The sequence below is a fragment of the Nematolebias whitei genome, chromosome 3 (genome assembly GCF_014905685.2).
Source record: "Nematolebias whitei isolate Nwh7 chromosome 3, NemWhi1, whole genome shotgun sequence".
Taxonomy (NCBI): Eukaryota; Metazoa; Chordata; class Actinopteri; order Cyprinodontiformes; family Rivulidae; genus Nematolebias; species Nematolebias whitei.
In genome coordinates this window covers 22516241-22543283 of record NC_056500.1, presented here as the reverse complement: position 1 = coordinate 22543283, position 27043 = coordinate 22516241, and the positions used below count along the sequence as shown (strand labels likewise).

The window sequence follows — 27043 nt, the reverse complement described above, 5'->3', positions numbered from 1 at the left end:
TTTTTTTTTTTTTTTTTTTAAGACAGTTCATCATTTCACTTGTACTCAGATTGTTGTTCCTTTTAATGATTCTTATCTCAAAGGTTTCATAACATTTTAATAGAAATTTTCAAAAAGCCCTTTGCTAGTACAGTTGTCATGAAGAGGAAATTTAAAATTGTAGAACCAAACTATTTATTCACACCTGGCTGCACATGTCTGCTGCAAATTTTTATTTCATTTATTAACCTTTATTTAACCAGGCAAATCCCATTGAGATCACAGATCTCTTTTGCAAGTGCGGCCTGGGCCTGCAGGCAGCCTAACATGCATGTTTTTGGTCTGTGGGAGGAAACCGGAGTACCCAGAGAAAACCCACACAAGCACGAGAAGAGCATGCAAACTCCACACAGAAGGACCCCAAGTCCAACCGGGGATTGAACCCAGGACCTTCTTGCTGTGAAGCAACAGCGCTAACCACTGTCTGAAACAAAAGAGTGAAATCGATATAAAACACAAGAACTGAATCAAAAAATTATTTTTTTTCCAACTAACTTTTCCCACTTCTTGGAAAATATGTCACTGCTGAGAATATCCATGGCCAGATTCACTTCATATAATCATAGTGCTGGAGGTAGTTCTGAATGTCATTCGATATTTACATAGATATTAATTTTTGATTTCAGTAAAACATAAAGTGACTTTGTCTGAAAAAAAAAATCTGATTAAAAGTAAATAAAAAATAAAAAAAAAGATAAAAACTTCATACCTCTAGCTTATGCTTTTTTACTTATTGGCCTAAACGAAGCTCTTAAAGCTGTTAAAATAATAATTTATGTGAAAAGGTGTTTATTTAGGTTTTTTATGAGGGAAGTTTTAAATGATAATATAGTACCCAGCACTTCACAATCTTTATTTGTATTTTGACTTATATTAACATATGTAGTTAATAAAATCTACAATAACAATTCCTTGGAGCTTCTCTTATGATCTTAAAAGTTTTTAATCTTCCACTTTTTTAATTTGTCAAATGTATTTTAGTTGTCACAGTTGAGGTCATAAAAACACAAGTTGTTGCTCTTTTGATAGGTTTTTACTTGTCTGTAGAGAAGTGCTTGAACTCTGACGCCTTCGTGTCCTTGTGTTTGTTGTTCAGTGTCGGAGCTGATCCGGATCACCACGCACCCACAGTCCTTGCAGGCCTCACCGGGGAGCAGGGTGGTCCTGAGCTGCAGGGCTTCTGGACCCCCTGGACTCGGCTATCAGTGGTTCAGAGGCAAAGAGGAGGTCAGTCCTACATTTTTCATGAAATTATAACAGATTCTATTTTTACCAAACCATGAAAGTATTTATATACATTTTTGAGTAAATCTGTAATTTCCTAATGTTTATGATCTTTATGACAGCGGGATAATAAAACTCTTAATTATATGTTAAACACATTTCTATTTCAGATGGTAAATGAAACAGGGACTTCACCGGAGCTGGTTCTGTGTCCTCTGAGTCCAACCCATCAGGGTCACTACATCTGCAGGATCAACCATGGAGAAAAGTGTCTCTTCTCCCATTGGGCTCATGTTCGCTTGGTCCAATCTACAGGTTCCAGTGCAGGTATCTGTCCCGCCCGCTCCCTGTGTTTTTCTCTGCTTCCCGTTCACCTGATGATCTAATGATGGATCCTCACGTTCGCAGACTGCAGCAGTCTGTTTCCAGGCTCAGTGAGCGGACTGAGTGTCATCGAACAGCCTCAGTCCCAAGCAGCTTCTGAAGGAGATACTCTGGTCCTGAGGTGTAAAGCTGAGGCCAACCCCCCTGCTCAGTACGAATGGTACCACAACAAAGTTCTCCTACCCCAAGAAAAGACATGTATACTCAAAGTAAGTCACAAACGTGTGTTTTTATCTGACAACCAGATCAAATTTAAACTTGTAAAAGCAGATTTTTTTTTCTCCAATTATTTAATAATATAAATAAAATATATAAATGGATGGTTGCTAAAATTTATTTGCGTGTCGTTCAGTTTTGACCAAACTTCCGCATTAATTAGTTAATTAGGGCGGCACGGTGGCGCAGTTGGTAGAGCTGCCACCTCTCAGCGACAAGGTAGTCGGATCAAATTCCAGCCCGGGCTCCATTTTGGGTGGAGTTTGCATGTTCTCTCCGTGCATGCGTGGGTTTTCTCCGAGTACTCCAGTTTCCTCCCGCAGACCAAAAGCATGCATGTTAGACTGATTGGTAACTCTAAATTGTCCCTAGGTGTGAGTGAGAGAGTGAATGGTTGTCTCGTTTGTTTCTGTGTGTCCCTGTGATGGACTGGAGACCTGTCCAGGATGTCCCCCACCTCTTACTCAGAGACAGCTGGATATGGGCACCATTGGTCCAGAAAGGAAGAAGTGGATAAAGATAATGGACAGATGGATTTATAGTATTGTTTGACCACTAATGTGTGAATGTTTGCTGACTTTATTCCTCAGCCCTGGTCTGAACACCCTGATGATGCTGTCGGTTTTCCAGAAAGACTTAAATGACATTTTTCCCACCAATATCCTGTTCGTTACGATCAATGCCTACCAGATCAGTAGCTTCTTTAGCTGGCATATCGGTCAGAATTTTGTCCAGATTACTGTGACAGGTGAAACAAGATTATCCAAAGAACACAAGTAAATGAACATCTGAATGTTTTCAGAAAAGTTCATGTTTCAGGATGGGCATGAAAATCGATCTAGGCTAAAATTATGTTACATGACACGAAAAGAAAAGGACTTTTTCAATCCAAGCATCCTGGAAAATTTTTAAGAGATGTCAGTTTTGTGGAAAATAAAACATGCTCCAGTATTTCCCCACATTGTTGTGCATGTCTTATGTGCAAATATATAAATCCTACATTTTGTTACATTTAAACGTTGAATTAACAGTTGTCACTATGTATCCATCCATCCATCCATTTTCTTTACCCATTTCTTCCTTTCTGGGTCACGGGGGTCATTGGTGTCCATATCCAGCACAGCAGTCACTGTGCAACAGGCGGGAGACACCCTGGACAGTTCTGTACTCCATCACAGGGACACATAGAGACAAACGAGACAACCATTCTCTCTCTCTCTCTCTCTCTCTCTCTCTCTCTCTCTCTCTCTCTCTCTCTCTCGCTCTCTCTCGCTCTCTCTCGCTCTCTCTCGCTCTCTCTCACTCTCACTCTCTCTCACTCTCACTCTCACTCTCTCACTCTCTCACTCTCTCTCTCTCTCACTCTCACTCTCTCACTCTCACTCTCTCACTCTCACTCTCACTCTCTCTCACCTAGGGACAATTTAGAGTTACCAATCAGCCTAACATGAATGTGTTTGGTCTGTGGGAGGAAACCGGAGTACCTGGAGAAAACCTACGCAGCATGGAGAGAACATGCAAACTACACCCAGAAAGGCCCCCGACTGGGATTCATGTTCTTTTTCTTACAAACAAAAACCAAAAACAAGTTTGACATCCCAGTGAACAAATGTTAGGTGGAACCAGTGTACACTTAAATACATTTGAATCAAAACATTGGATTATAAAATCGCTCTTCGTTGTTTCTGTACCAGTTTACTAAATGTTGTTGCTTTCTAGATTCAGTGTGTGACCACAGAGCACAGAGGACAGTACAGATGCAAGGTTTTCAACTTGTACCACGAGGCGTGGAGTGACAACGCAACAGTCTCCATCGGTGAGACCCACTGACTTTAGTTCTCATTGTTAAATGTAAAGACAGGAAACAAAAGAGTTTATGCTAATGAAATCACAACAATACTGCGTAAATCTCAAATTGTAGAATTGCGATGCTGTGCAACAACTAACTGTTTATTTTTTACACGCTCATGCAGGCCCAAGTTCAGTCACAGACGCCACCTGGGTAGAAGTCGATCGTGGTTCAGGTATTGTGGCGTTTCAAGAGGAAATGGAGAAATTAAAGCACTATTATAGTTCCCCTGCTTCTTCCTTTTTTGTTTTTACAGCACAGTTTGTTCTGCAATTTATGTTTGAACCTTTAACGTTGTTCAGTCGGTTGAGTCTGCGCAGTACTTTTCTTCTTTTAGATGATAACTGTTTCATTTGGTTTGGGCAGAATTGCAGGAAGTCCACAGGTCAACCTTTGGACCAGGCATACATCCAATGCAACAGATGGTTGATCCACCCTCAGCTGCCAATAAAGTCTATGGTAATTTTTAAGCAAGTGATAAAGAAATTTGTATTTTCCATTTAAAATGAGTGAGTTCTACAGTTCTATCTTTGTACTCTGCACAGCTACGGACAAAGTTGCTCTCCTAATGGGCAACATGAACTACCACCACCACACTCAGCTGTGTGCGCCCATTTCTGACGTCCACGAGTTGACCAACCTTCTCAGACAAATGGACTTCAAGGTGGTGTCCCTGCTCGACCTCAACTGGCAGGAGATGCACAGTGCTGTGACCGAGTTCCTGCTGCTGCTCGACAAGGGAGTTTATGGTTAGAATCCGTCTGTGTCCCTTCAGACGTCCAAGTCGTAGCACATATCTCAAGTCTAGAAGAATAGGTAAAGGCTTTGCATTTTGTTCTTTAAGTTTTGTCAATGCTTCTGCAGGTCTGCTATATTTTGCTGGTCATGGGTACGAGAACTACGGCAACAGTTTTATGGTTCCCATTGATGCTCCAGCGTCCTACACTTCAGAGCACTGCTTATGTGTACAGAATATACTGACCAAGATGCAGGAAAAAGAAACTGGGCTCAATGTCTTCCTGTTGGATATGTGCCGCAAAAGGTAAGTTTTTGTTTTAAGGAAATAATTCTGCAGCGCATATTAAACAAACAAACAAACAAACAAAAAAATATATATATATATATATATATTTTTTTTTTTCAGAAACCCAAACGATGATGTCATTGTACAGCCCGGACCACTCAAAGTCACAGCAAATATTGTGTTTGGTTATGCCACGTGAGTTGCTCCTTCAGCTGTCGTTCTGCTCCTCGTGTTGATTTTAAACGTGCCATTCGAGTGGAATTGTTTCGTGTTTAGATGTGTTGACGCCAAAGCGTACGAGGTCAAGAGAGACGACGTGTCAAACGGCATCTTCATAAACTTCCTTAAACAGCGAGTGTGTGAAGATGAGAAGGTCACCGTCATGCTCGACAGAGTCGGTGAAGGTAGAGCGCAGACACGCAGTGCAACAAAAGATTGCGGTTCGGGTCACATCCAGCTCTCTTTTTTAAATCTCGTCCATGGCTGTTATGCCAGACGAGCAACTCTTTTACGTTATTCATACCTGTTGTAGCTAAAATGCTCTTTATGTTTTCCAGATATGGGTCGTTGTGCGATCACAAGGGGGAGGCAGGCTCTTGAGCTGCGTAGCAATCTGTCAGAACGACGTGCCCTCACTGACCAGATTCAGACTTCTGACTGTTCTGCCTCTTATTCAGCTCGAAACCTGCAGTGGGCTGTATCTCACGGTACTCTTCTAAAATTATCGTAAAGGATTAAACTTAGTGAAACTTACTTATTTTATTTGTGGATCAGTTTATTTATCTCTTTAACATTTGTTTTTTTTTTTTTCATTTTTAATTCAAATGCCTCCCTTCACAGTTCTGCCAGAGAGCCGCTGCATTCAGTTTGACTGTGGGGTGAAGGTACAGCTGGGCTTTGCAGCAGAATTCTCCAACGTTATGGTCATTTACACTCGGACACTCGAGAAGCCCAAAGAGATAGTTTCCTGTTCTGCTCAGCTGACTGACTTCCCAGTGGTGAGTTAGCTATTATCCCATGTGGTAAATGGTAAACGAACTGTGCTTATCTAGCACCTTTCTATCTTATTAACATACTCAAAGTTCTTTACAGCACAGTCTGTGTCCTCAGTTACCCATTCATACAGCACTCTACTAGATCTCTACAAAGATTAATCAGAGCTTTATCACATTCATACATCGATGGAACACACATTAGAGGCAATGAAGGGTTCCGTTTCTTGCCCAAGGACACTTCACCATGCGACTGCTGGTGGAATTGAACCCCCAACTCTTTCATTGGAGGTCGACTGCTCTAACCACTTAACCACAGCTGCCTCACGATGTTATGTGGTCGTTTACTCCACGTTTCTGACTTTGGGACTTTCTGTCTTACTTCAAACAGCAACTCCTGAATTTGTTGTCATGACACCAAATTTTTATAATGTATATTCAACCAAGACAAGAATAAGGGATGACAATTCAATTTAATACATTTCAGTTCAATAATACTTTATTAATCCCAATAGGAAATTAAATGTTGTTGTAACTCATTATCCTCATTTCATTAAGATAGATACTGATGGCTGTAGGCAGAAAGGATCTCTTGTAAAGGTCCGTCCCACAGCGGATCCAAAGAAACTGGCCGCAGGTGCTGTCCGATCCGTCCACCCAGACTCGACTGACCTTCAGTTTCCCCGAACTGCAGGACCACATGAATGCTAGGAAGAACTCCTTCCAGAACGATGGCCACTCCTCCCAGCAGCCTGCCGAGCTCCTCGTTGCTGCAGACAGCCAGCTGCAGGTGCCAGAGGACGATCCCGGTCCTTCTGCTGTCACGAGCCATGTTTCTTGGCAGTTCCAGGATCTCCTTAGGCGATCTTAGGATCTCAATGGTCAGGCACTTAATCTCAGTTGGCAGGTAGACGGGAATGCATGCACAGAGCCTCCTTTTCAACTCATTTGAGATTTGGGGCTGTAGCTGAGATATTATTTGAACTTTTGAGATGTTAATCAGCTGCTTCTTGCTGCTTTTTTTTAATTTTTTTATTTAAAAAAGCACCTTGTTGCCATGGTTACGCATGATAACAAATGTTCAAAAGTAAGAAAGTTTCAGTAAAAATCCTTCCAGCTGCACAGCATCTGATACAGAGGAAACAATCCTCCAAAAAACAGTGATTTACTTCCAGAAAAACAGGAATTAAAGTTTTCAAAAGCAAAATCTCAGTATGAAAGTAACAGAGATGCTCCAACATGCAGCTACCCTGAGCGGCGCAATTCTAGAGCAATTAAATCAGTCAGTCAACGATTGCTGTGCCAGTGGAAAGGTTTAAATATTGACATAAAAATATTTTAAGGTCTCCTCTAACCTCTAAAGTTGTAGTTACTAAAGTTGTGATTTGGACCCCAACCTGTGTTAAAAAAAAAACAACAGTGGGGTCTTAAGATAATTTCTAGAAATCAAATAAAGTTTTAATATAAATGATAATAGGGCAGGGCGGTACGATGGAGCAGTTGGGAGAGCTGCCTCTCAACGAGCAGGTTAACAGCTCAAAACCCAGCTGGGGACCCTTCTGGGTGGAGTTTGCATGTTCTCTCTGCATGTGTGGGTTTTCTCCGGGGACTCCCGATTTCCTCCCACAGACCAAAAACATGCATGTTAGGCTGTTTGGTAACTTAAATTGTCCCTAGGTGTGATTAGGGTGTCATTGTTTTCTTGTGTAATGGCTCATAAGCGATGTTTGTGCACTTTAACCAGCAATAGTTAGGTTCAAGTCTTTGCTATTTCATGGGTCAAAACCTAAATAGTTTGGTACACACTGCACTGAAGTTAGGTTTCAAAATCCGGTTTTGTCAGCTGGACAATTTTGTCCCAGCTTGTCCTCTGCCAATTTTCTTTCAATTCTCCATACTTCACTTTGCTTAATTTTCTTTATTTTTATTACATATTAAGTGACATTTTCATGATTTCAGCTTCAGAGTCAGAGTTTCTTTATTGTCATTCGCACATCATGTGGTACATGTGCTGGAGCGAAATTATGTACACAGGGTCCCAGTTACATCCAACAATAAAATGTAAAAGAAAAACAATGATAACATCTAAGATATGAACTAAGAAAAACATCAACTAAATATACACTAAGCACTCATAACATAAAAACATTGAACATCAACACAAACATGAACATGAGTCTGTGTGAGCAGACGAGCACGCATGAACACATCAACATTGAAACAGATCAGCAGCAACATGAAACAGATCAGCAGCAACATGATGTGATTTTTTCACAGTAATTATTCTGGTTAGAGATTCATGAGTCTAACAGCCTCAGGGTAGAAGCTGTTCCTCAGTCTAGTGGTTCTACACTTAATGCTCATTAACCTCCTTCCTGAGGGGAGTGGGGCAAAAAGTGTGTGTGCTGGGTGAGTGAGGTCCTTCATGATGCAGGTAGCCCTCTTCCTACATCTAGAGGTGTAGATGTCTGTGATGGTGGGGAGGCTGACTCTGACAGACTTCTGTGCAGCCTTCACCACTCTGCAAAGCTTTTCTTTCTGCAGCTGTGCAGCCTCCATGCCACACGTTGATGCTGGAGGCTGCTCTCCACTGCACACCTGTAGAAGGAGGTGAGGACTGAGCTTCCCAGACCAGCTCGCCTCAGCCGTCTGAGGAAGTAGAGTCTCTGATGAACTTTCTTGATCAGGCTGGTGGTGTTGTTGCTCCAGCTTAGGTTGTCATTCATGTGTACACCCAAGTACTTGTAGCTGGAGACCACTTCCACCGCAGATCCTCTTATGTTCAGGGGGGTGTAGATGTTTTTGTTTCTTCTGAAGTCCACAGTCATCTCCTTTGTCTTCTTCACATTGATGTGAAGGTTATTCTCTTTGCACCAGCTCTCCAGGTGTTCCACCTCCTGCCTGTAGCTGGACTCATCATTGTCCTCACTAATCAGTTATGAGATTTTACTTAGATTTAGACTTGACTCTGTTTTCATATTCTTTTCACAGGACGTGGATGTTGATCTGAAAACGAGTAACCAGGAGACTCTGCTTGAAGCTGGCTGTTTACTGTTGATTAAGGAAGAACTTCCTTCACCAGACGTCCCAAGTCTTTACACACGCCTCCGCAGCCTGCAGAGACTCAGAGTCAGACTCTTGTTTTTGTCTTTTCAATATTTTATCCTCAGAGAAATCAGAAAAAAAAAAATACTGTATTTGTATCAAATGGGAATAATTTATAAAGTCCTCCTTTATTTAAAACTGACTTTGATTAATTTTACAGAGGGAGCTCACATTCACAGTCTGCCTTCAGTACACCTACGCCAACATGGACGAAGAGGTAGAAGAAAGGCTACCAGTAACCGTGGGAAAACCTTTGGTGTCCAAACTCAATCTCCACGAGCCACGGCCTTCTCGAAACTCCTCAACTTACTCCAGCGTCAGCTCCTGCAACTATCCTGGGAGCTCCTCTTTTGTTGAGGAATTCGCCTCTGTTGCTTCTGCCTCAAACACATGGCCAGACTATGCCCAAACTTGCAGCAAAGTTTCTAATGCTGATGTTCTCATTTCATCCAGAAGTGCCAATGTACCAGAAGAGACAGACTGTCCAGAAAAATTCAGTGCCCCACAACGTCTTGTAGCCAGCAAAAGTCTTCCCTACAGCCAAATGAATGATGCTAACTACAAATTCAGTGACATGTACAATTTTCATTCCTTCTAAGCATTGTGATGCAGTGACAGTGATAAATTATCTATAATTCCCTGGAACATCTTGCATAAAGATCTGGAGTGGTTGACTTTGACCTCTGTAAGGGCTTTTAAACAATTGTTAAGTTCAATGCAAAAATCAATGCAGACATGTTCCTGTTTTTAGTATTTTACCATTTCATAATGTAGCTTTATTTTATTTTGTTTTATATTACTACTTTTATTTACTTTTTATTTGACAGTACATGCATTTTATGGCCGTTTATTGCTGTATGTACCTTATCGGTGGTTTGTCTAAAACAGGTCTCTTGAAACTGAGTCCTCATGACTCAATGAGACTAACCTGTATGAATAAAGGTTGAATGGAAAAATAATTTATGTCCAAAGACGAAAGTGTAAATTTCAGTAATAGGAGCACACGACTATGCAGTTTATTTGGCTGGTGTCATTTTCGTCTTAACTGTGCATTTTTTTATAAACAAGTTTGTATTGATGTGTATTTTTATAATGTTAAATGATGAAACTGTGAATGAACAGAGAAGTAATAGACGTGTGTTGTGTGTTGAGCTTTTGTAACTTTAAATATTTTTATTAATGTATTTCCTGATTTCCTGCATTGTATTTCTTACTCTGTTGTTGCCATATACTTTGGCAAGTCAGTTTAATTTATATTAGTTTATGAGGATATTCAAGGCACATACACATAAATAAATACTTCCTAGTCAAGATTAACTTTTCAGCAGAAAAGTGCCATTTATCCTGTTTGTAGTAAACATTTCAGATATCTCAAACATTCATCACTAATAAGAATTATTTTGATTAAGAAGACTACTAATAATGTTATATGTACAGCGTGCGCTCTCAGGGATTCATTACCTGCAGCGTCTCCTCAGTGCGAACTGAACTCTGCAAAAAGGCCTTTCCTAATCTGCTCCCGTAACCTGGGACACCTTACAAAAGTGTTTATTTTATATTCTGTTTCTTTTTATGCTTTATATTTTGGCTGTTTTTGGGTGTCACTGGGACCCCGAGTACATAATTTCGTTCCACCTCATGTACCACGTGTGCCGAAGCCGATCAGCTCTGCGAGGTGCTGGCCGACATCTTTAACACCTCACTTACCCTGGAGACAGTTCCCATCTCCCTGAAGACTGCCACCATCATCCCAGTCCCAAAAAGCTCTACAGTGACTGGTCTGAATGACTAACGGCCAGTGGCCCTCACCTCGATAGTCGCAAAATGCTTCGAAAAACTGGTCATGACCCACATCAAAACAACCATCAACATCAACGAGGACTCTCATCAGTATGCATACCGCGAGAACCGATCAACAGAGGATGCCATCTCCTCTGTGGTCCACACTGCGCTCAACCACCTGGAGCAAAAGGACTCTTACGTCCGTATGCTCTTTGTGGACTTCACATCTTCCTTCAACACCATGATCCCCCAAACCCTGATGGACAAACTATTCACACTAGGACTAAGCCCCTCCATCTGCAACTGGGTACTAGACTTTTTAACAAACAGACCACAGTTAGTGAGGATCCACAACTTCTCCTCCACCATAACCCTCAGCACTGGCTCTCCTCAGGGATGTGTGTTAAGCCCCCTCCTGTTTACTCTGCTCACGTATGATTACACCTACCCATACAGGCTGTCAAATTGTAAAGTTTGCAGATGATACAGCGGTGGTGGGATGCATCACAAACAACGATGAGTCCAACTACAGGCAGGAAGTGGAACACCTGGAGAGCTGGTGTAAAGAGAATAACCTTCACATCAATGTGAAGAAGACAAAGGAGATGATTGTTGACTTCAGAAGGAACAAATAATAATAATAATAATACATTTTATTTCAGGGCACCTTTCAAAAACCTAAGGTCACCTTACAAAAACAATTAAAATCAGCAATTAATAAAAACAGAATCAACAAATAATTAAAATAAGTCATGATAAAACAACACTTAAAACAGAGTTATAGAGAATATGCCTGTTTGAACAGGTGTGTTTTCAGTTGTGATTTAAAAGAGGGAAGAGAGTCTGTGATCCTGATGACAGGAGTGAGGGAGTTCCAGAGCTGAGGAGCACAGCGACTGAAGGCTCTGTTCCCCATGGTGACGAGATGGGCAGAAGGAACAATAAAATGAGTGGCAGATGAAGATCTGAGGGAACGGGAAGCAGTGAAGATGTGAAGCAGATCACACAGGTAAGGAGGGGCAAGGTTATGGATGCACTTGAACGTGAGAGTTAAAATTTTAAAATGTATTCTAGCTTAGATGGGCAACCAGTGAAGCTGCTGCAGAATCGGGGTGATGTGTTCTCTGAATGGGGTACAAGTTATGACCCGAGCTGCAGAGTTCTGGAGGAGTTTGAGTTTATGGAGAGTCTTATTCGGGATAACAAAAAGAAGAGAGTTGCAATAATCGATCCTGGAGGTGATAAGGCTATGGACAAGGATGGCAGCAGCATGAGGAGTAAGAAAGGGACGAAGTCGGTTAATGTTACGTAAATGAATGCATGCACGTAAAAGAATGTATGCAGACCGGGTGATAGAATTAATATGAGATTGAAATGAAAGCGTATTATCAAGTATGACACCCAGACTCTTTACCTGAGGGGAAGGATGAACATGGGAGTTGTCAATATTGATGGAAAAACTCTGAGATTTGGTTAAAGTGGAGACTGTGCCAACAAGTAAAACTTCTGTTTTCTTACTGTTGAGTTTAAGAAAATTTGAGGAAAACCATTATCTAATTTCCATAAGACATTCTGATAGGGAAGTAGGTGGAAGAGATGAATTGGGTTTTGAAGAAATGTAGAGCTGGGTGTCATCTGCAATACAGTGAAAATTGACATTATGTTTGCGGAATATGTGGCCAAGAGGGAGCATATAAATAATAAATAAAAGGGGCTCTAATATAGAACCCTGGGGCACACCTGCAGCAACGGGAAACAAATTTGAGGAATGGGTTTTAAATTGAATAAACTGAGTGTGGCCTGAGATATATGAATTAAACCAAGCAGGTAGAGTATGACTGATGCCAATGGATGCTAGTCTGTTCAGGAGGATACTATGAGAAATAGTGTCAAATGCCGCACTGAGATCAAGGAGGATGAGAATGTTGAGGAAACCAGAATCAGCTGTCATCAAAAGGCAGCTACACCCCAAACACACCTACACCCCCCTGAACATAAGAGGATCTGCAGTGGAAGTGGTCTCCAGCTACAAGTACTTGGGTGTGCACCTGAATGACAACCTCAGCTGGGGCAACAACACCACCAGCCTGATCAAGAAAGCTCATCAGAGACTCTACTTCCTCAGACGGCTGAGGCGAGCTGGTCTGGAAAGCTCAGTCCTCACCTCCATCTACAGGTGTGCAGTGGAGAGCATCTTGTGCTTCAGCATCAACGTGTTGCTGCACAGCTGCAGAAAGAAAAGCTTTGCAGAGAGTGGTGAAGGCTGCACAGAAGTCTGTTGGAGTCAGCCTCCCCACCATCACAGACATCTACACCACCAGATGTAGGAAAAGGGCCACCTGCATCATGAAGGACCCCACTCACCCAGCTCACACACTTTTTGCCCCACTCCCCTCAGGCAGGAGGTTGAGGAGCATTAAGTGTAGAACCACTAGACTGAGGAACAGCTTCTACCCTTAGGCTATTAGACTCATGAATCTCTAACCAGAACAATCACTGTGAAGAATCACATCATGTTGCTGCTGATCTGTTTCATGTTGATGTGTTCATGTGTGCTCATCTGCTCACACAGACTCATGCTCATGTTTGTGCTGCTGTTCGACATATTGTTTTTACACTATTAATGCTTAGTGTATATTTAGTTGATGTTTTTCTTAGTTCATATCTTAGATGTTATCATTGTTTTTCTTTTACATTTATTGTTGGATGTAAATAGGACCCTGTGTACATAATTTCGCTCCACCACATGTGGGTGCAAACGACAATAAAGAATCTCTGACTCTGATGCGAATTATAATGAACTTGGAAAAAGATCTGAAGCTATCGATTTTGATTTCTTTAAGGGATTTTAAACATTTGATAATGTCAATATAAATATCAAAGCAAATATGTTCTTGTTTTTAGGATTTCATCTCGTTTTATATGACATCTTGATTTGACTGTTCATAACTTCTTTTACCGGTATTTGATTTTTGTTGACTTGTTGTCTGTACTTTATATGTTATCTGTCTAAAACAGTTCTCCCTTGAAAATGAGTCCTCGTGACTCAGTGACTAACCTGGACAAATAAAGGTTGAGTGAATGAATATAATAAATTAAGATTGTAGTAACTGAGGAAATACATGTAATGGGTTTCTGAGGGTGTGGTTTAATTATTTGATACAACGGCCTGCCTAAAAAAAACTATCTGCACTAACATCGAAGTGCGCATGCGCCTTTACGTTACTTTGCCCCGCCACACGTCCGCCATTTTGCAGTCCTTTTTGGAAGTGTGCTGTTTCCATTCGTGGTGCAGCGCAAATCGCTACATTTCGCACATATAAACCAAAGTGTTATTTTTTTTTACATTAAGAAATATTTGCAAGCAGAACTATGGCAAACCCATCTGCAGACGTGGAACTTCCGGAAGGAGCAGAGGTTCGCAAACTGTCGGAGCTGCGAGTTATCGATCTGAAGGCCGAGTTGAAGAAACGAAACCTCGACACGACTGGCATCAAAAGCGTCCTGTCTGAGCGTCTGAAAAAGGTCTATCCGCCATTATATTAACGTTTTTGAAACAATGTTAGGGATTAAAAAGCCTAGCAAAGCATGCTGAAACGTAAAAACAAAACTTATGAGGCTTGTTCAATGCGTAAGGCTAATGGTTAGCATCCGCGGTCATTTTAGCTCAGTGCAATGGGGTCGCTAGCGTCTGCGTCATATAACTTCATCTGATTCAAATCGTTTGGATTTGTGTGCGATATCCTGCAGTAATGGCGTTTTGTTTATTTATTTATTTGTGTCTTTGTTCATTAACAGGCGATTGAGGACGAGGGGGGTAATCCAGACGAGATCGTTGTCCTTCCGGAGTCGACCCCCAAAAAGGCCAACCTTACACCCAAACGAGGAGCGGCTAAAGGTAAAATGGTGACGGTGCACATCAGCCAAGTAGCCAATGTGAACGTACATCAAAGTTCACTGAACTAAACGGAGCTGCAAAGTCACGTGCTGGTAAAAAAAAAAAAATGGCACATGATCTTTGATTCTCGCGCGCATGTAATATCCATAACGTCAACACCTCTACATTATGACCAGTATCATGAAGAATATCAGGTCTGCTCTTAAAAAAGTTGTTGATTTACTTTAATTTCGAGTTGTTTCTAAATGAGATTTGTCATCCGATAGGTAAAATATGTATATAAAATAGGTAATAAGAGTACACAACATTTTTTTTATACACAGTTAAGTTTCTAACTACATTTTAACATAATGTGTTGATTGTGCATCAGTGTCCTTCCCAGTTTTTTTTTCATATGGAAGGTGTTTATGTCAGAGTTCAAATGGCAAGCAGTTCAATTTTCATTGCTACCTGTAGAATAGCTATAGAATTGGATCTAAAATAAACCCATTTTCTGTAGATTCCAGACAGGAAAATGATGAAACAGAGGATGGCACCGTGGAGGAGGATTCCCGGGATGAACATGTAAGTTTGACAACATTTGTATATTCATACACAAGTTTTGCTCCGATATTATGGTTAATGTGTGAAATTTGATTTCCTCATTAGGATGACCTTTTGGATGAGCCTGAGAACATGCAGGACATGGACATCCTTGACATGAATGTTCTGGATGAGACCGAGAATGACAGTGGGATTCCAGCTGATGATAACTTGGAGGATGAAGATAATTTTGACAAAACAGAAGAAGCTGACTTAAAGACTTTAGAGCCTGAAGACGAGGATAAGGCTCTAGAAGTGAGAAACTTGACTCTCAAATTGACTATTGAAGTGCTTTAATAATAAACATATAACATACCATGTCCTAATATTACTCTGAATATTTTAACAGTTAGAACAAAGTGAGACTGTTGAAGGGGATGAAGATGTGACATGCTCATCATCCAATGCGGTATGTTTGCAAACAAATATAACTGATATGAGCATTTGAGCAGAAAATTATATTCTTTAAATGTTAATTTTTGCTTCCATGTGTTCTTTTTAAAGGATCCAGATGCTGGTGATGGAAAAGGACAAGCAGGTACTGTAGAATGAGGTTTATCAGAAACTTTTTTTTTTTTTTAAGTGATTAGCTTGGAAATGCAGACAATTTAGTTACAATCAAGAGGAGAGACTGGAAGCCCAAAGGGGATTGCTGTCCATGTGTTGAAATCTTGTTAACCAATAAAACATAATCTACATTTTTAAATGTATGCTGAAAAACAGCTTGTGTTATAAAGTGTTAACACATTTGTGGTTAACAGTTTGATGCACTTTGTCAGCAATCACACTCCATGGTCAGGGATGATTGAGCCATTGCTGGTGATTGTAATCTAGGTTGCCACATGAAGATCAAGACAAAGAAGATCCCCCTGGATTTATCTGCAACTATCACTTGAAACTGTTGGACCTGAGCTGAAGTTATGGTCAATAAAAATGGACGTTGAAAATTTGCAAGGCCTAAAGAAGATGGATTGCAGTTTGTCTCCACGGCTGCATGGCTGGTTTTGTGGCTCTCTTCAGCAATACTCCATTAGTATTGTTTGGATCAGGTGACTAGAGTGAAGCGGTTCTGCTTGAGAAATAAGCAAAAGCCCCTGTAGTTGTTTGGTTGCCCTCCACCCTTTGGGTTCTTTTCCTGTCTCTTTGTTAGGGTTCAACCTGACCTTTTCAATACATAGTTTTAAAAGTACAAGCCAGTGGTCATGACGTTCCTAAACCAGGCCTTGCCAGTTCCTCGTTAACCATTGATGTGTTTCAGAAGTGATTAAACTCTGTGCCATTCTATTCCTGTTAAATCCGTAGAAATTGACAAAGTAGCCGGGTCATGTTTATCTGAGCCACTTAAAGAAGATCACCACGGGACGAGCCCTGAAGAAGACCAAGCTGCCACCTCGGGAGGGAAAGGCGCTGTGTCCACCACTGGTGCCAAGCCGGACGACGATGCATCTGTTGTACGGAACGAGGACGGGGACGAGCAGAACGTCCCTGAAGAGACATTTGACTCTGAAAACAAAAGCTCGCAGGCTGTTAGTGTAAGCGAACAGGGTGACACGAGTGAAACTGTTGATTCAGAAAAGGGGTCTATGAAGGGGGAGGAGGATAAGAAGACAGAAGATAGCGCTGCTCCGGATTCAACCTCAACGCTGAAAGAGTCCTCTTCTGTAGAGGGCGATGATCAGAAAAAGAGGTTTGTTGCTTTCTGTGTATTTTAGAAACCAAAATGGTTATCTCTTGTTGCATTGGCCTCTTTGTCTTAGCAAAATATGGATGCTACTTGGAGGTAAAAGAATGTTCTGTGGATATGTGATGGTTTGTCATTACTTACACTCACTTTATTATCCCTTAAAAAGTAATATAATGGGGTAGTAAGATGGTAGAATTCTATCAATTACCCCACTCCACTGTGGACCATGATGAGTTGATCACCGAGAGTAAAGTTTAATACTTTAAAAGTGTAAACTTCTAATTTTAGGTGGCCCCAGATGCTCTTGTTTGTGTTATTCACAATGATTTTTCATTTTGATTTTAGCTCTGAAGAAAAGGATGACAAGACCGAGTCAACGGATGAAAAGGGTAATGAACTTTCTGTTGTTGTAGTCACCGTATTTTGTGTAGTTTGCTTATTTGTTTTTCTTTTGTGCAGCCGCTGGAAGTGGTGCTGCAACAAGCAGCAGGAATCTGTGGGTTAGTGGTCTGTCCTCGACTACCAGAGCAGCTGATCTGAAGGCTCTGTTCAGCAAGCATGGCAAGGTGAGTCCAGACAATTTGTTCCTTACAAACATCTCTAGCTCTAATTGCTTATTAATTTTTGATTTAAAAAAAAATTCTTAGTGCAAAAAGTGTTTTTAAAAAGGTTTTGTTCATTTTTATGCTTCCTGCAGGTTTGTGGCGTTAAGGTGGTGACTAATGCCAAGAGCCCCGGGTCTCGCTGCTATGGCTTTGTCACAATGTCGACCACAGAGGAGGCCACTCACTGTATCGACCACCTCCACAGGACCGAGCTGCACGGCAAGATGATCTCTGTGGAGCAGGTGAGTTCTGGAAGATGATTGTAGTGCAACCATTAGTTAATGTTTCTGATATACGTTCAGCACTCAAAACGAGGTCTAATTTTATCAAATGTAAAGTTTTGCCCACCTGATGGATTGAATTTTAACTGCTAGCTAGGGATGTGCGATATGGCATAAAAATTCATATCACGATATGCATTGTGAAGGGTGGCGATAACGATATATATCACAATATGTTTTTTGTATAAAACTTGCAATAGGATTTTTTTTTAAAGCATAGGGTGTTCTTTTGCCATCATTTATTTTGAAAACTGCTATACCACAAAATAATCTGTTAAGAAAATTCCACTACTAGGTCCAGAGAGCAAGTATTAGGCTTATTCATTGTAGTGCAAAACAGTGCAAAAGATATCAAATGTAGTTTTAACCAAAAATATGTTTTAAACAAAATAAATGTTGTTAACTCTTAACAGTTTCCAGTATTCTCACTTAAGAAATGAACAGCAACAGAGCAGCAAGTGCTCGCTGAAACACTTCACCCTCCAACCCTCTAGTGGGCGTCTCCTTCCGCCTTAAGGAGAGCTGACACAAAATGGTGACCAGTTTCCTCTGTGACTCTGACCAGAGGGTCTCGCAGTAAAATCACACAACACAGCGTTCTTTTACAGATCAGAGAGCAGGTTTCTCTAAAGTTGATCAACGCTTACTTTAACTTTCGAGGGGGGCTTTTGACGGAACACAGCGTTTTGTGCATGCGTCTGAATATGGCAACAGTACGGCTACCTGGTCATAGTTAGCTTGTAGCTTCGCTACTTAGCTCTCGAAGAAAAGACTTTAACACCACTTATGCAGTTTTCAACTCAAAAAACGTAACTATTAAATCTGACAAAACTGATTTTACATCAGACACAGTGTTACTGCGGTTAGCCGGTACAATATAGATCTCTATCATAGGCTAAATGTCTATTGTTTCTACCGTGTACCGTTTATATCGCGCATTCCTACTGCTAACCATATTTACCACTTTTCTCAAAGTGCTTTTATTTTTAGCATCTTGGTGATTTTTGGTTCCTTGTCTCTTCACACCAGATCAGTGTGAAGTGGTCAACACAGCACAAAGTTCTTTTTTTTTTTTGTTTGTTTTAATTAGTGAAATTCCTAGTCTCTGTAATTTTGATTTACTTGAAAATTAATTTAAAGTGTTACCTTTAGTAGTTTGAAGTCAACTTGTTCTTCTCATGATTTCAGGCTAAAAATGAGCCTGCTGGGAAAAAGATGTCTGACAGGAGGCACTCCACTGACTCCAAGTAAGATCGTCTGCTGGATCGCTTAATTCAAGACATACAGCCGTGTATATGTTTTGTAGTATGGCTCGTTAGTGTCTTGGTTGGTTTAAAACCGCTACGTCCTGTCTCAAAAACACATTCTGATGAATCTGTTGTGTTGTTAAATGTGATGTTAATGTTTTTTTTTTCTTGTACATTTCTGCAGGTCTGATGGGAAAGATAAGACTGAAGGAGAAGGAAAAGGTGATAAGAATGTTCAAGCTCAACAACAAAAACCTTTAAGTAAACTTTGTTTTAAAGTAAACATTTTGTTACTAAAAGTTTTTTATCCCTTGTTTGATAGAGCGAGATGAAAGGACTGTTGTCATGGATAAGTCCAAGGGAGAGCCTGTTATCAGCGTCAAAACCAAAAGCAAAAGCAGGGACAGGGTAAGAAAACATTCACCTGATGAGTGCTTCATATGAGAAGACGGATGAAACTTTCTCTTATTGTTGGGTCCAGTTAAAAAAAATCTTTACAGATTTTCACATTTTTGGACTTGCGGTCTTTAACGCTTCTCGTTTGTTTCTTCAGAGCACAAAGAGTCGAGATCGTGCCTCCTCCAGTAAAGAGAGGAAGGACATCCTGACATTTGACCAAATCAAGGAGCAGAGAGAGCGGGAGAGACAGCGACAACGAGAGAGAGACCTCAGAGAGGCTGAGCGACGCAGATTCCCGTAAGGAGCGAGACACAAATCCTACAGAGAACTGAATGCTACAGAAACTACTAATATCTTTTATCACAGCTCTGCTATTAATGAAGAATAATGTATGAGAGCTAAAGACGTTTGTACATAAAGATTATTTTTTGTCTTCATTCAGAGACCGCAATCGTGACCGTTCAGAGCGGGAGCGAATTCGTCTGTTCCGGGAACGAGAAGAAAGGAAGCACCTGATGCATAACAGACGCTGGTTGGAGGTAAAGTCATGTGACTTTCTTTTAGCTGACTATTACTGACATCACATTTATTTTTGTTTTTATACAGCCAACGTTTCGTTTCATTCCTTCCAAATAGTTGAGCTTTATTGTCAATAACTATTAAACTTGCAGGAACGTTTTCAGGGTTTTATTTGATTTTTTTGTTATCCCAGCTGTAATTAAAAGAAGTTCTCATCCACATTGATGGTTACAGTGAGAGATTTTGTTGGCAGGTTGAGAAGCAGCGTCTTGAGGCCGACCGTATAGAGCGTCAGTTCCTGGAGCGTGAGAGGATGCGTATAGAGTATGAGAGGCGGCGTGAACAGGAAAGAATCCTCAGGGAGCGAGACGAGTTGAGGAGGCAGCAGGACCAGCTGCGCTACGAGCAGGACAGGCGCCCAATGAAGAGGCCGTACGACATGGATGGAAGGTATACAGTACAATGACAACTGCCTGGCACTGATGACTGGTGTTTGATTTATTACTGAAACGTCAGTTTTGTTTATGAGCAAGCTCACCAGATGAATTTCCATTTTTTTAAAGGAAAGATGATTGGCCTGATAAGAGAATGTCTATGGATGACCGTTATGGCCGCTCAGACTTTGGTCGTCAGGACTTTGATCACAGGGACCGGGGCCGGTTCCAAGACGACATGTCTATGGACAGACGGGACAATGCTCGGGGGATAGGTGCTGACAGAGATGGACAGGTAAGACACCAGGATTCTCTTGAGGATAACATTAAAAAATATACATTTGACAAGAAACAAAAGTTGTGTTTTTACACAACCGTAGCAAAGTAAGCGTTATGCAGCTCGCTGAGCTTCATTTAGAGCCACACAACAACATTAAATAAAAGTTTCTCATCTCTTCTTGCAGCACTTTTCAGACAGACATGGCAGAGACTCCTGGGGCGGAGGCTACGAAAAGCGCATGAATACAAGGTGAGTTTCACACAGACCAGAGACCAGCATCTGTCATATAAATCTTGAATCTAAATTTTCTAAAAGAATGTAAAAATATATATCGGTGTTTTTTTTGTGTGTTTTTTTTTTAAGGGAGGGTGGCCGTGACTGGGATTCAGGGCGGAAGGTGGATGGAGACAGGCAATGGCAAGGTATCCATACATCTGCTATGCTGATGTGTGTGTTAAGTTAAAGTAATTAAATAAAAAATAAACACTGAATTTGAGCATTTTACCCTAAACGGAAGATAATTACAAAGGGGTCAGTGTGAAATCTGTCATAGTTTTCTTTGATTCTTGTAGTAAAAGCAGGTTGCAGTAAAGCTGCGTTTTCACAGCTTTTATTATTTTTTTTTAATCCAACATAAATAATAAGTTATAAAATAACTGGTTTTAGTAATGACTTAAAAATGCGTTTAAATTTTCAGTGGCAAACAATGCTAACACCATTAGCATTGAATTGTCAATATTAGGTTAGCATCTATGCTAGTTGTTGGTCAGCAGCCTGTCATTCATAATTGGTTTGTCTTGTGAATTCTTTATTCAACATAAAATATATAATTGTATTTATGTAAAAGATGCAGTAGTCGCTAAAGTTTCTAAATTGTTTTCTAATCCCATCGCAGCTTTATGAATTGTAATTAAATTTGAGATGCTTAAAGATTCCCACCCCTAGTTTTATCCACTGTGGCAGCAAATGGCTGTAAGTACTGTGATTTTTCATTCATTCAACCTTTATTTAGACAGGTAATCCCATTGAGCCTCGAGGACTCATTTACAAGAGAGACCTGATTTCAACAAAGAATGACGACAACAATGGACAACAGCAACAACAATAAACAGTTATAAAAAGTCATACTACAGTTTTTATTATTTTATTATTATTATTATTATAACAATTAGGATGGCTAAAAGAAAAAGGTAACAAAAAAACAGCTAGATTCTAAGGCGAATGTAGAAAACTAAAAACAGGAACATGTCTGCATTGGACCCTGCCAGGTGTCCAACAGATTCTTAAAGCCACTTAGAGAGGTCAAGGTCAAGAGCTTCAAATCTTTTTGTAAGATATTCCAGGAAACAGGAGCAGAGTAGGAGAAGATCCTTTTGCCTAGTTCAGTCCTCATTGAGGGAACACTGCAGGTAATAACGTCCTGAGAGCGCACTCCGTAGCTGCACTCACGCAGAGAGATGTAGGAGGAGATGTATGAAGGCAGCAGACCAAGAAGTGATTTAAAGATGAAAATGTACCCGTGAGAGAGTCTGCGTGAAGTTAATGGTGTCCAGTTAACCAGTGAATACAGGGTGCAATGGTGGGTACGATAATCACAGCCAGTTATGAATCTTAGTTCACCATGATAGACAGCATCCAACATCTGCAGGGTTCTTGTAGAAGCATTCATTTAAATAATATCACCAAAATCAATGGAGGGAAGGAAAGTCACAGATACAAGGCGTTTTCTAGCATTCAGGGTTAGACAGGATCTGTTTCTGAAAAAGAAACCCAGTTTAACTTTCAGTTTCTTTAACAAGTTTTACACATGGAGCTTAAAAGAGATGTGAGTCCACCAAGATACCCAAATATTTATAGGAATCAACAAACTCAATGGGGACACCATTTGAGGATAAAATCGGAGGAAGAACTGCTGGGACCAACTTCCTATTTGAAAAAAGCATCCCTTTGGTTTTGTCGGCATTTAGGACAAGTTTGAGGCAAAACAAATCAGTCTGGATGATGTTGAATGCAGATTTCAAAAGCTGGAAAGCCTTAGCAACAGTTTTAGCTCGACAATAAAAAACTGTGTCGTCAGCATAGAAATGTATGGATGCATTAGGGATGTTTTTACCTACATTACGTATGTAGATTGTAAAGAGTGTGGGTCCTAAGACTGAGCCTTGTGGTACACCATTGTTGACTGTTAAATAACTGGAGGAAGTACCATTATGTTGAACACATTGCCTCCGGTCTGAAAGATAGTTAGAGAACCAACCAATGGTGTGTTCTGAGAAACCAATTTCTGAGAGTTTATGACACAAGATGTTATGATCCACAGTATCAAAAGCTTTAGACAGGTCTAAGAAAAGTGCAGCACAATAATCTTTAGCATCCAGTGCTTCAACAACGTCATTAAGAACCTTCAGTGAAGCAGTGGTTGTGCTGTGTTGTTTCCTGAAACCAGATTGATGTGGAGGTAAGCTGTTATAAATGAGTCCAGGTAATTTTTGATTTGAGAGTTTATCAGTTTTTCTAGAACCTTGGCTAAAATGCAGAGTTTAGAGATTGGTCGATAGTTGTTCAGTGAGGTGGGGTCACCTCCCTTCAGCAAAGGAAGAACAAAGGCTGTTTTCCAAGTGTCTGGGATGGAGTTTTGTCTTATGGAGAGATTGAAGATGTGGGTCACAGGGACTGTGATGATATGAGCAGCCAGCCTTAAGAAATAAGGTGGAAGTTCATCTGGACCTGCAGATTTTTTAGGGTCAAGATCTTTTAACAGTTTATTGACCTCACTGACTGAGAATGGAGAAAAAGAGAAGCTGTGATTAACTGAGGATTGACTTGTAGGAGGGATTTGATTTGTAGAAGTTTGGTTATTAAGTGAAGTGGCTGATCTTCCATTAGTAACTGTGTCTTATAATGAAATAGAAGCAACAAAATGTTTGTTGAAACAGTTCAGGATCTCGTGCTTATTTGACACAGAAACAGAGTTAACGAGAAGTTGTGATGGGAGGTCAGATGATTGGGGGGTGCCTGAGAGAGATTTGATGGTTTTCCAGAATCTGTTAGGGTCATTTAGATTTTTGGAGGTCTGAGATAAGAAATAGTTGTGTGTTGCTGCTTTGACAGCAGTTGTGCATTTATTCCTCATCTGTCGAAAACTCAACCAATCAGTGTCTGAGTCAGATTTTCTCGCTGCGGCCCAAAGATGATCTCTCCTGTGCAGGAGGTCAGCTAGCTCTGGAGTAAACCAGGGGCTGTCTCGTCCCTTTGTTCTGAACTGACGAAAAGGAGCATGTTTGTTCAGGAAATAAATGAAATTATTATGGAAATAGTCCCAAGCAGAGTTCACGTCATCAGTTAACAGAATACGATGCCAGTCAAAGAGGGACAGATCCCAGAGGAATGACTGTTCACAAAAATGTTTCATATCCCTTTTTTGAATTAATTTGGGCTTAGTAGGTGGAAGTTTAATATCTCTCGAAGCCGCTATCACACAATGATCACTCAAGATATTGGCAAATACACCTGTACCAGGGAATTGTGATTGTGGCCAGTATGCCTGATGTTTTCTTTTAAATTCTAGGTAGAGATGGAAGTCTCCCAGGACCGAGCCACGTTGGGCGAGGAGGAATGGCGGGGTAAGTCAGTCATGAGTTAGGTCTGATTTTTACATTTATCTTAACACAAGAGCTGCGGTCTAATGACAGTTTTCTGTCCTGCAGCCGTGGAGGCTACATGAACGCAGGAGCATCTCAGTCTGTGTCTGGAACTCTGAACAGACAGAGCCAGATGATGCAGGGCAGTGGGATGCAGGGGGGAGCCTTCGGTCGACGCTATTGATCTGTGGGATATTGGGACCGTTTCAGGTGGTCGTTAATTCATGGATTAGACTCAACTCTTTTTGTACCTTTTATTTTTTTGGTCACAATACTTCAGTATATATTTTTCATCTTGTGATATAGTAGTCTTTTTTTTTAGTGGTATTTGTCATTTTGTTTTGCCTTCTTCGAATCTTCTGTTTTCTCAGCTCTGCTATATTCAGATGTAACTAAGCTCAGCATCCGTCTGCTTCCTGTATCTCCTCCTCGTGTCAGAAACTTTTTTTTACAAAGTTTCTGTTCTCATTAAAGGAGCTTTCGCTTCGTTTATTCTGTTAAGAATCTCCTTTAGTGTCCTTTTCCTGAAGTCTTATGTGATGTTTGCAGAAGATGAAAATTATTTTAAATCAAAATCTTTTTTTGGTTTTCAAAACTTGTTAGATCTTGTGAACGATTAATTCTAAACTGTACTGTACGCGAAGTCGTGTGTTTTTATTTTTTTGAAGAGCGTTTTGATGATGATTCTTCAGTTGACAGTGTTTGCTTATTTTAAACATGTTCAGCTCAGAACAGCTGGCGTCTTGTAAAAGGACTGCGTGAAGTTAAATAAAAGTTTCTTCAATTTTCAGTTCAGGTACTGATGCCAAGTTCTTACACTTTGTTATAATAAGCCTAATTAACCTGCCGTTTACTTCAATTTGTCTTTTTGAAAGAAATACACTATAAATGATGCACGCCAAATATTTGTCTCCATTTCCAGTGAAATTTTAGAAATTAAGTGTGAGATTAAATCTATTCTGAAATGCCTTTTTATGTGAAGAACGTCCATTGAATTAACAGTTTTTTCTATAAATATGGTAACTTGAAAGTATTTATCTAGTATATTATTTAACAGACCACTGCCACATCTAAACAGCTGTTGCCGTGAAAAAGTAACTATACAGTAGTTCCTCGTTTAAAACCCCGCGATATGTGAAAAACCGCAAAATAGAAATAGTACAAGTAGTTTTATTTTAGTTTATATTTATTACGGCATTTTAAACCATTTCCACACTCTTATTGTAAACAATGTTTCTAAATGATATAAAAGCACAGAATGTCATAATTTCTGTCGCTCTTGGCCACATCCACTTCGTGGTGCTAATTTATTTTAAATGAAAATCCATGCTGATCATGTGACTCATCATTCAATCAGCCAATTGTGTGTCATGTCCAATCTTTTTTTGAAAAACCGTGATAGAGCAAATCTGCAACAAATTAACCACGAAGTAGCGAGGGACTACTGTACTGTTGCTAAAATATAACACCAGGTGGAATATTTATGTAAGGAAAGGTCTAACCTGAAGTTATCCTAAAAGTTGGCAACAAACGGTTGTCAGCTGATCGAGAACAACTTTTCCTTTTAAAACTATCTAGCAGTTTATTCAGCTGTAGTTTATAATAAGTCTAATCTAGGGATGAGTCAAAACCAATATTGAAGTGTTCCAGAAACCAGTACAGTTACCAGTGTTTTGTAGTTTTCATTATGAACTGTTCTGAAAACTGTCGACAGATTCAAATGCTGCTAATTTAGGGGAAAATATGCAGAAAAGTAAATGGGAATGAGATTATCTGTCTCTTTAGGAACAATGTAAAATATAAGTGAAGTATTGACAGATTTAAACCTTACAGCAGCTGGTCCAGTTTTAAATGAGTGAAGGTAAAACAAATGAACGCTCACAAATAAATGAATGTAAGAAACGTTTTGAATCGAGATTTCACCTGATTACAATTGGAAAGAGTAAAGTTCCACAAAACCTGGTTGTCTTGCCATTATTTTTTAATATAAAGCAAAAAGTTTGCAAGTCTGCATTTTTTTTTTATAAAGAAAAAGCTCATTTATGACTAAATATTTACGTTTGACCTGAAAAACTAAGGAACTTGTCTTTGTTTAGTCACATCCATTACTTATTCCAAGCTCTTATTTCTAGAGTTCCTGTTTTCCCACATGATCTTGTCCTCCCTCAAACATTACAGATTATTCATCAGAAGTTTAAAATGATACAGAAGGTCACTGATCATTTCAAACTATTTATATCCTTTAAAAAAAAGAGGATTAGTTTTAACAAATATTGTTTTAATGACAAATTGTGCAAAAATGTTCGTGAAGAATGTAATTGACAATGGTCATGTTAGAAGTGATATTTTTAAGTTTACCCCCCCCCCCCCCCCCAAAAAAAAACAAAAAAAAATTTGAAGTCACAAATGTGGTTTTATTTAATTGCATATTAAATATGCTTTTTTTTCCCAACTGTTTGGGACAAATAAGATAAAAAAAAAAACATTTCCACAATTTTCCCATATTTCATGTCTGCCTACTATATGAACCATGGTACTAACAGAAAATTTGCAATGAACATGATTTTTATCTTCATATTATTATTATTAATATTCAAATGATCAATAATGGATTGAAATTAGGGCAGCGCATTGGTGCAACTGGTGGAGCTGCTGCCTCGCAGCGAGCAGGTCCCTGGTTCAAATCCCAGTCCAGGGGCCTTTCTGGGTGGAGTTTGCATGTTCTCTCCGTGCATGTGTGGGTTTTCTCCGGGTACTCCAGTTTCCTCCCACAGACCAAAAACATGCATGTTAGGCTGATTGGTAACTCTAAATTGTCCCTAGGTGTGAGTGAGAGAGTGAATGGTTGTTTGTCTCGT

General features: G+C 40.1%; 2 protein-coding genes across 2 annotated transcripts in view; both read left to right on the top strand.

Moving 5' to 3' along the window:
- Positions 1-9431, top strand: part of malt2 (MALT paracaspase 2) — an 11138-nt gene extending 1707 nt beyond the window's left edge. The window contains exons 3-16 of the mRNA XM_037674674.1: positions 1136-1266; positions 1434-1590; positions 1672-1856; positions 3583-3679; positions 3837-3887; positions 4079-4171; positions 4258-4461; positions 4577-4754; positions 4857-4931; positions 5013-5140; positions 5294-5443; positions 5577-5734; positions 8720-8857; positions 8994-9431. Of these exons, the coding sequence (XP_037530602.1) occupies positions 1136-1266; positions 1434-1590; positions 1672-1856; positions 3583-3679; positions 3837-3887; positions 4079-4171; positions 4258-4461; positions 4577-4754; positions 4857-4931; positions 5013-5140; positions 5294-5443; positions 5577-5734; positions 8720-8857; positions 8994-9431 (2183 nt within the window). The remainder of the gene's footprint in view (positions 1-1135; positions 1267-1433; positions 1591-1671; positions 1857-3582; positions 3680-3836; positions 3888-4078; positions 4172-4257; positions 4462-4576; positions 4755-4856; positions 4932-5012; positions 5141-5293; positions 5444-5576; positions 5735-8719; positions 8858-8993) is intronic.
- Positions 9432-13866: 4435 nt separating this feature from the next.
- On the top strand, positions 13867-24975 carry safb (scaffold attachment factor B). The gene is made up of 21 exons (XM_037698117.1): positions 13867-14140; positions 14414-14513; positions 15013-15077; positions 15162-15350; positions 15445-15504; positions 15600-15633; positions 16398-16782; positions 17125-17168; positions 17239-17345; positions 17477-17626; positions 18854-18912; positions 19097-19134; positions 19235-19320; positions 19466-19608; positions 19754-19850; positions 20084-20280; positions 20394-20559; positions 20729-20793; positions 20908-20966; positions 24113-24167; positions 24252-24975. The coding sequence occupies exons 1-21, from the start codon at positions 13988-13990 to the stop codon at positions 24367-24369; spliced, it is 2370 nt and encodes a 789-aa protein (XP_037554045.1). The 5' UTR covers positions 13867-13987; the 3' UTR covers positions 24370-24975.
- The last annotated feature ends 2068 nt before the right edge of the window (positions 24976-27043 follow it).

What these genes read in the sequence shown, in the direction of transcription:
- safb (XM_037698117.1), top strand. Translation starts at nt 13,988, where the DNA reads ATGGCAAACCCATCTGCAGACGTGGAACTTCCGGAAGGAGCAGAGGTT. An exon ending in CGAGTCAACGGATGAAAAGG is followed by an intron (nt 17,169 to 17,238) that starts GTAATGAACTTT and finishes TCTTTTGTGCAG; the next exon opens with CCGCTGGAAGTGGTGCTGCA. An exon ending in TGTTCAGCAAGCATGGCAAG is followed by an intron (nt 17,346 to 17,476) that starts GTGAGTCCAGAC and finishes TGCTTCCTGCAG; the next exon opens with GTTTGTGGCGTTAAGGTGGT.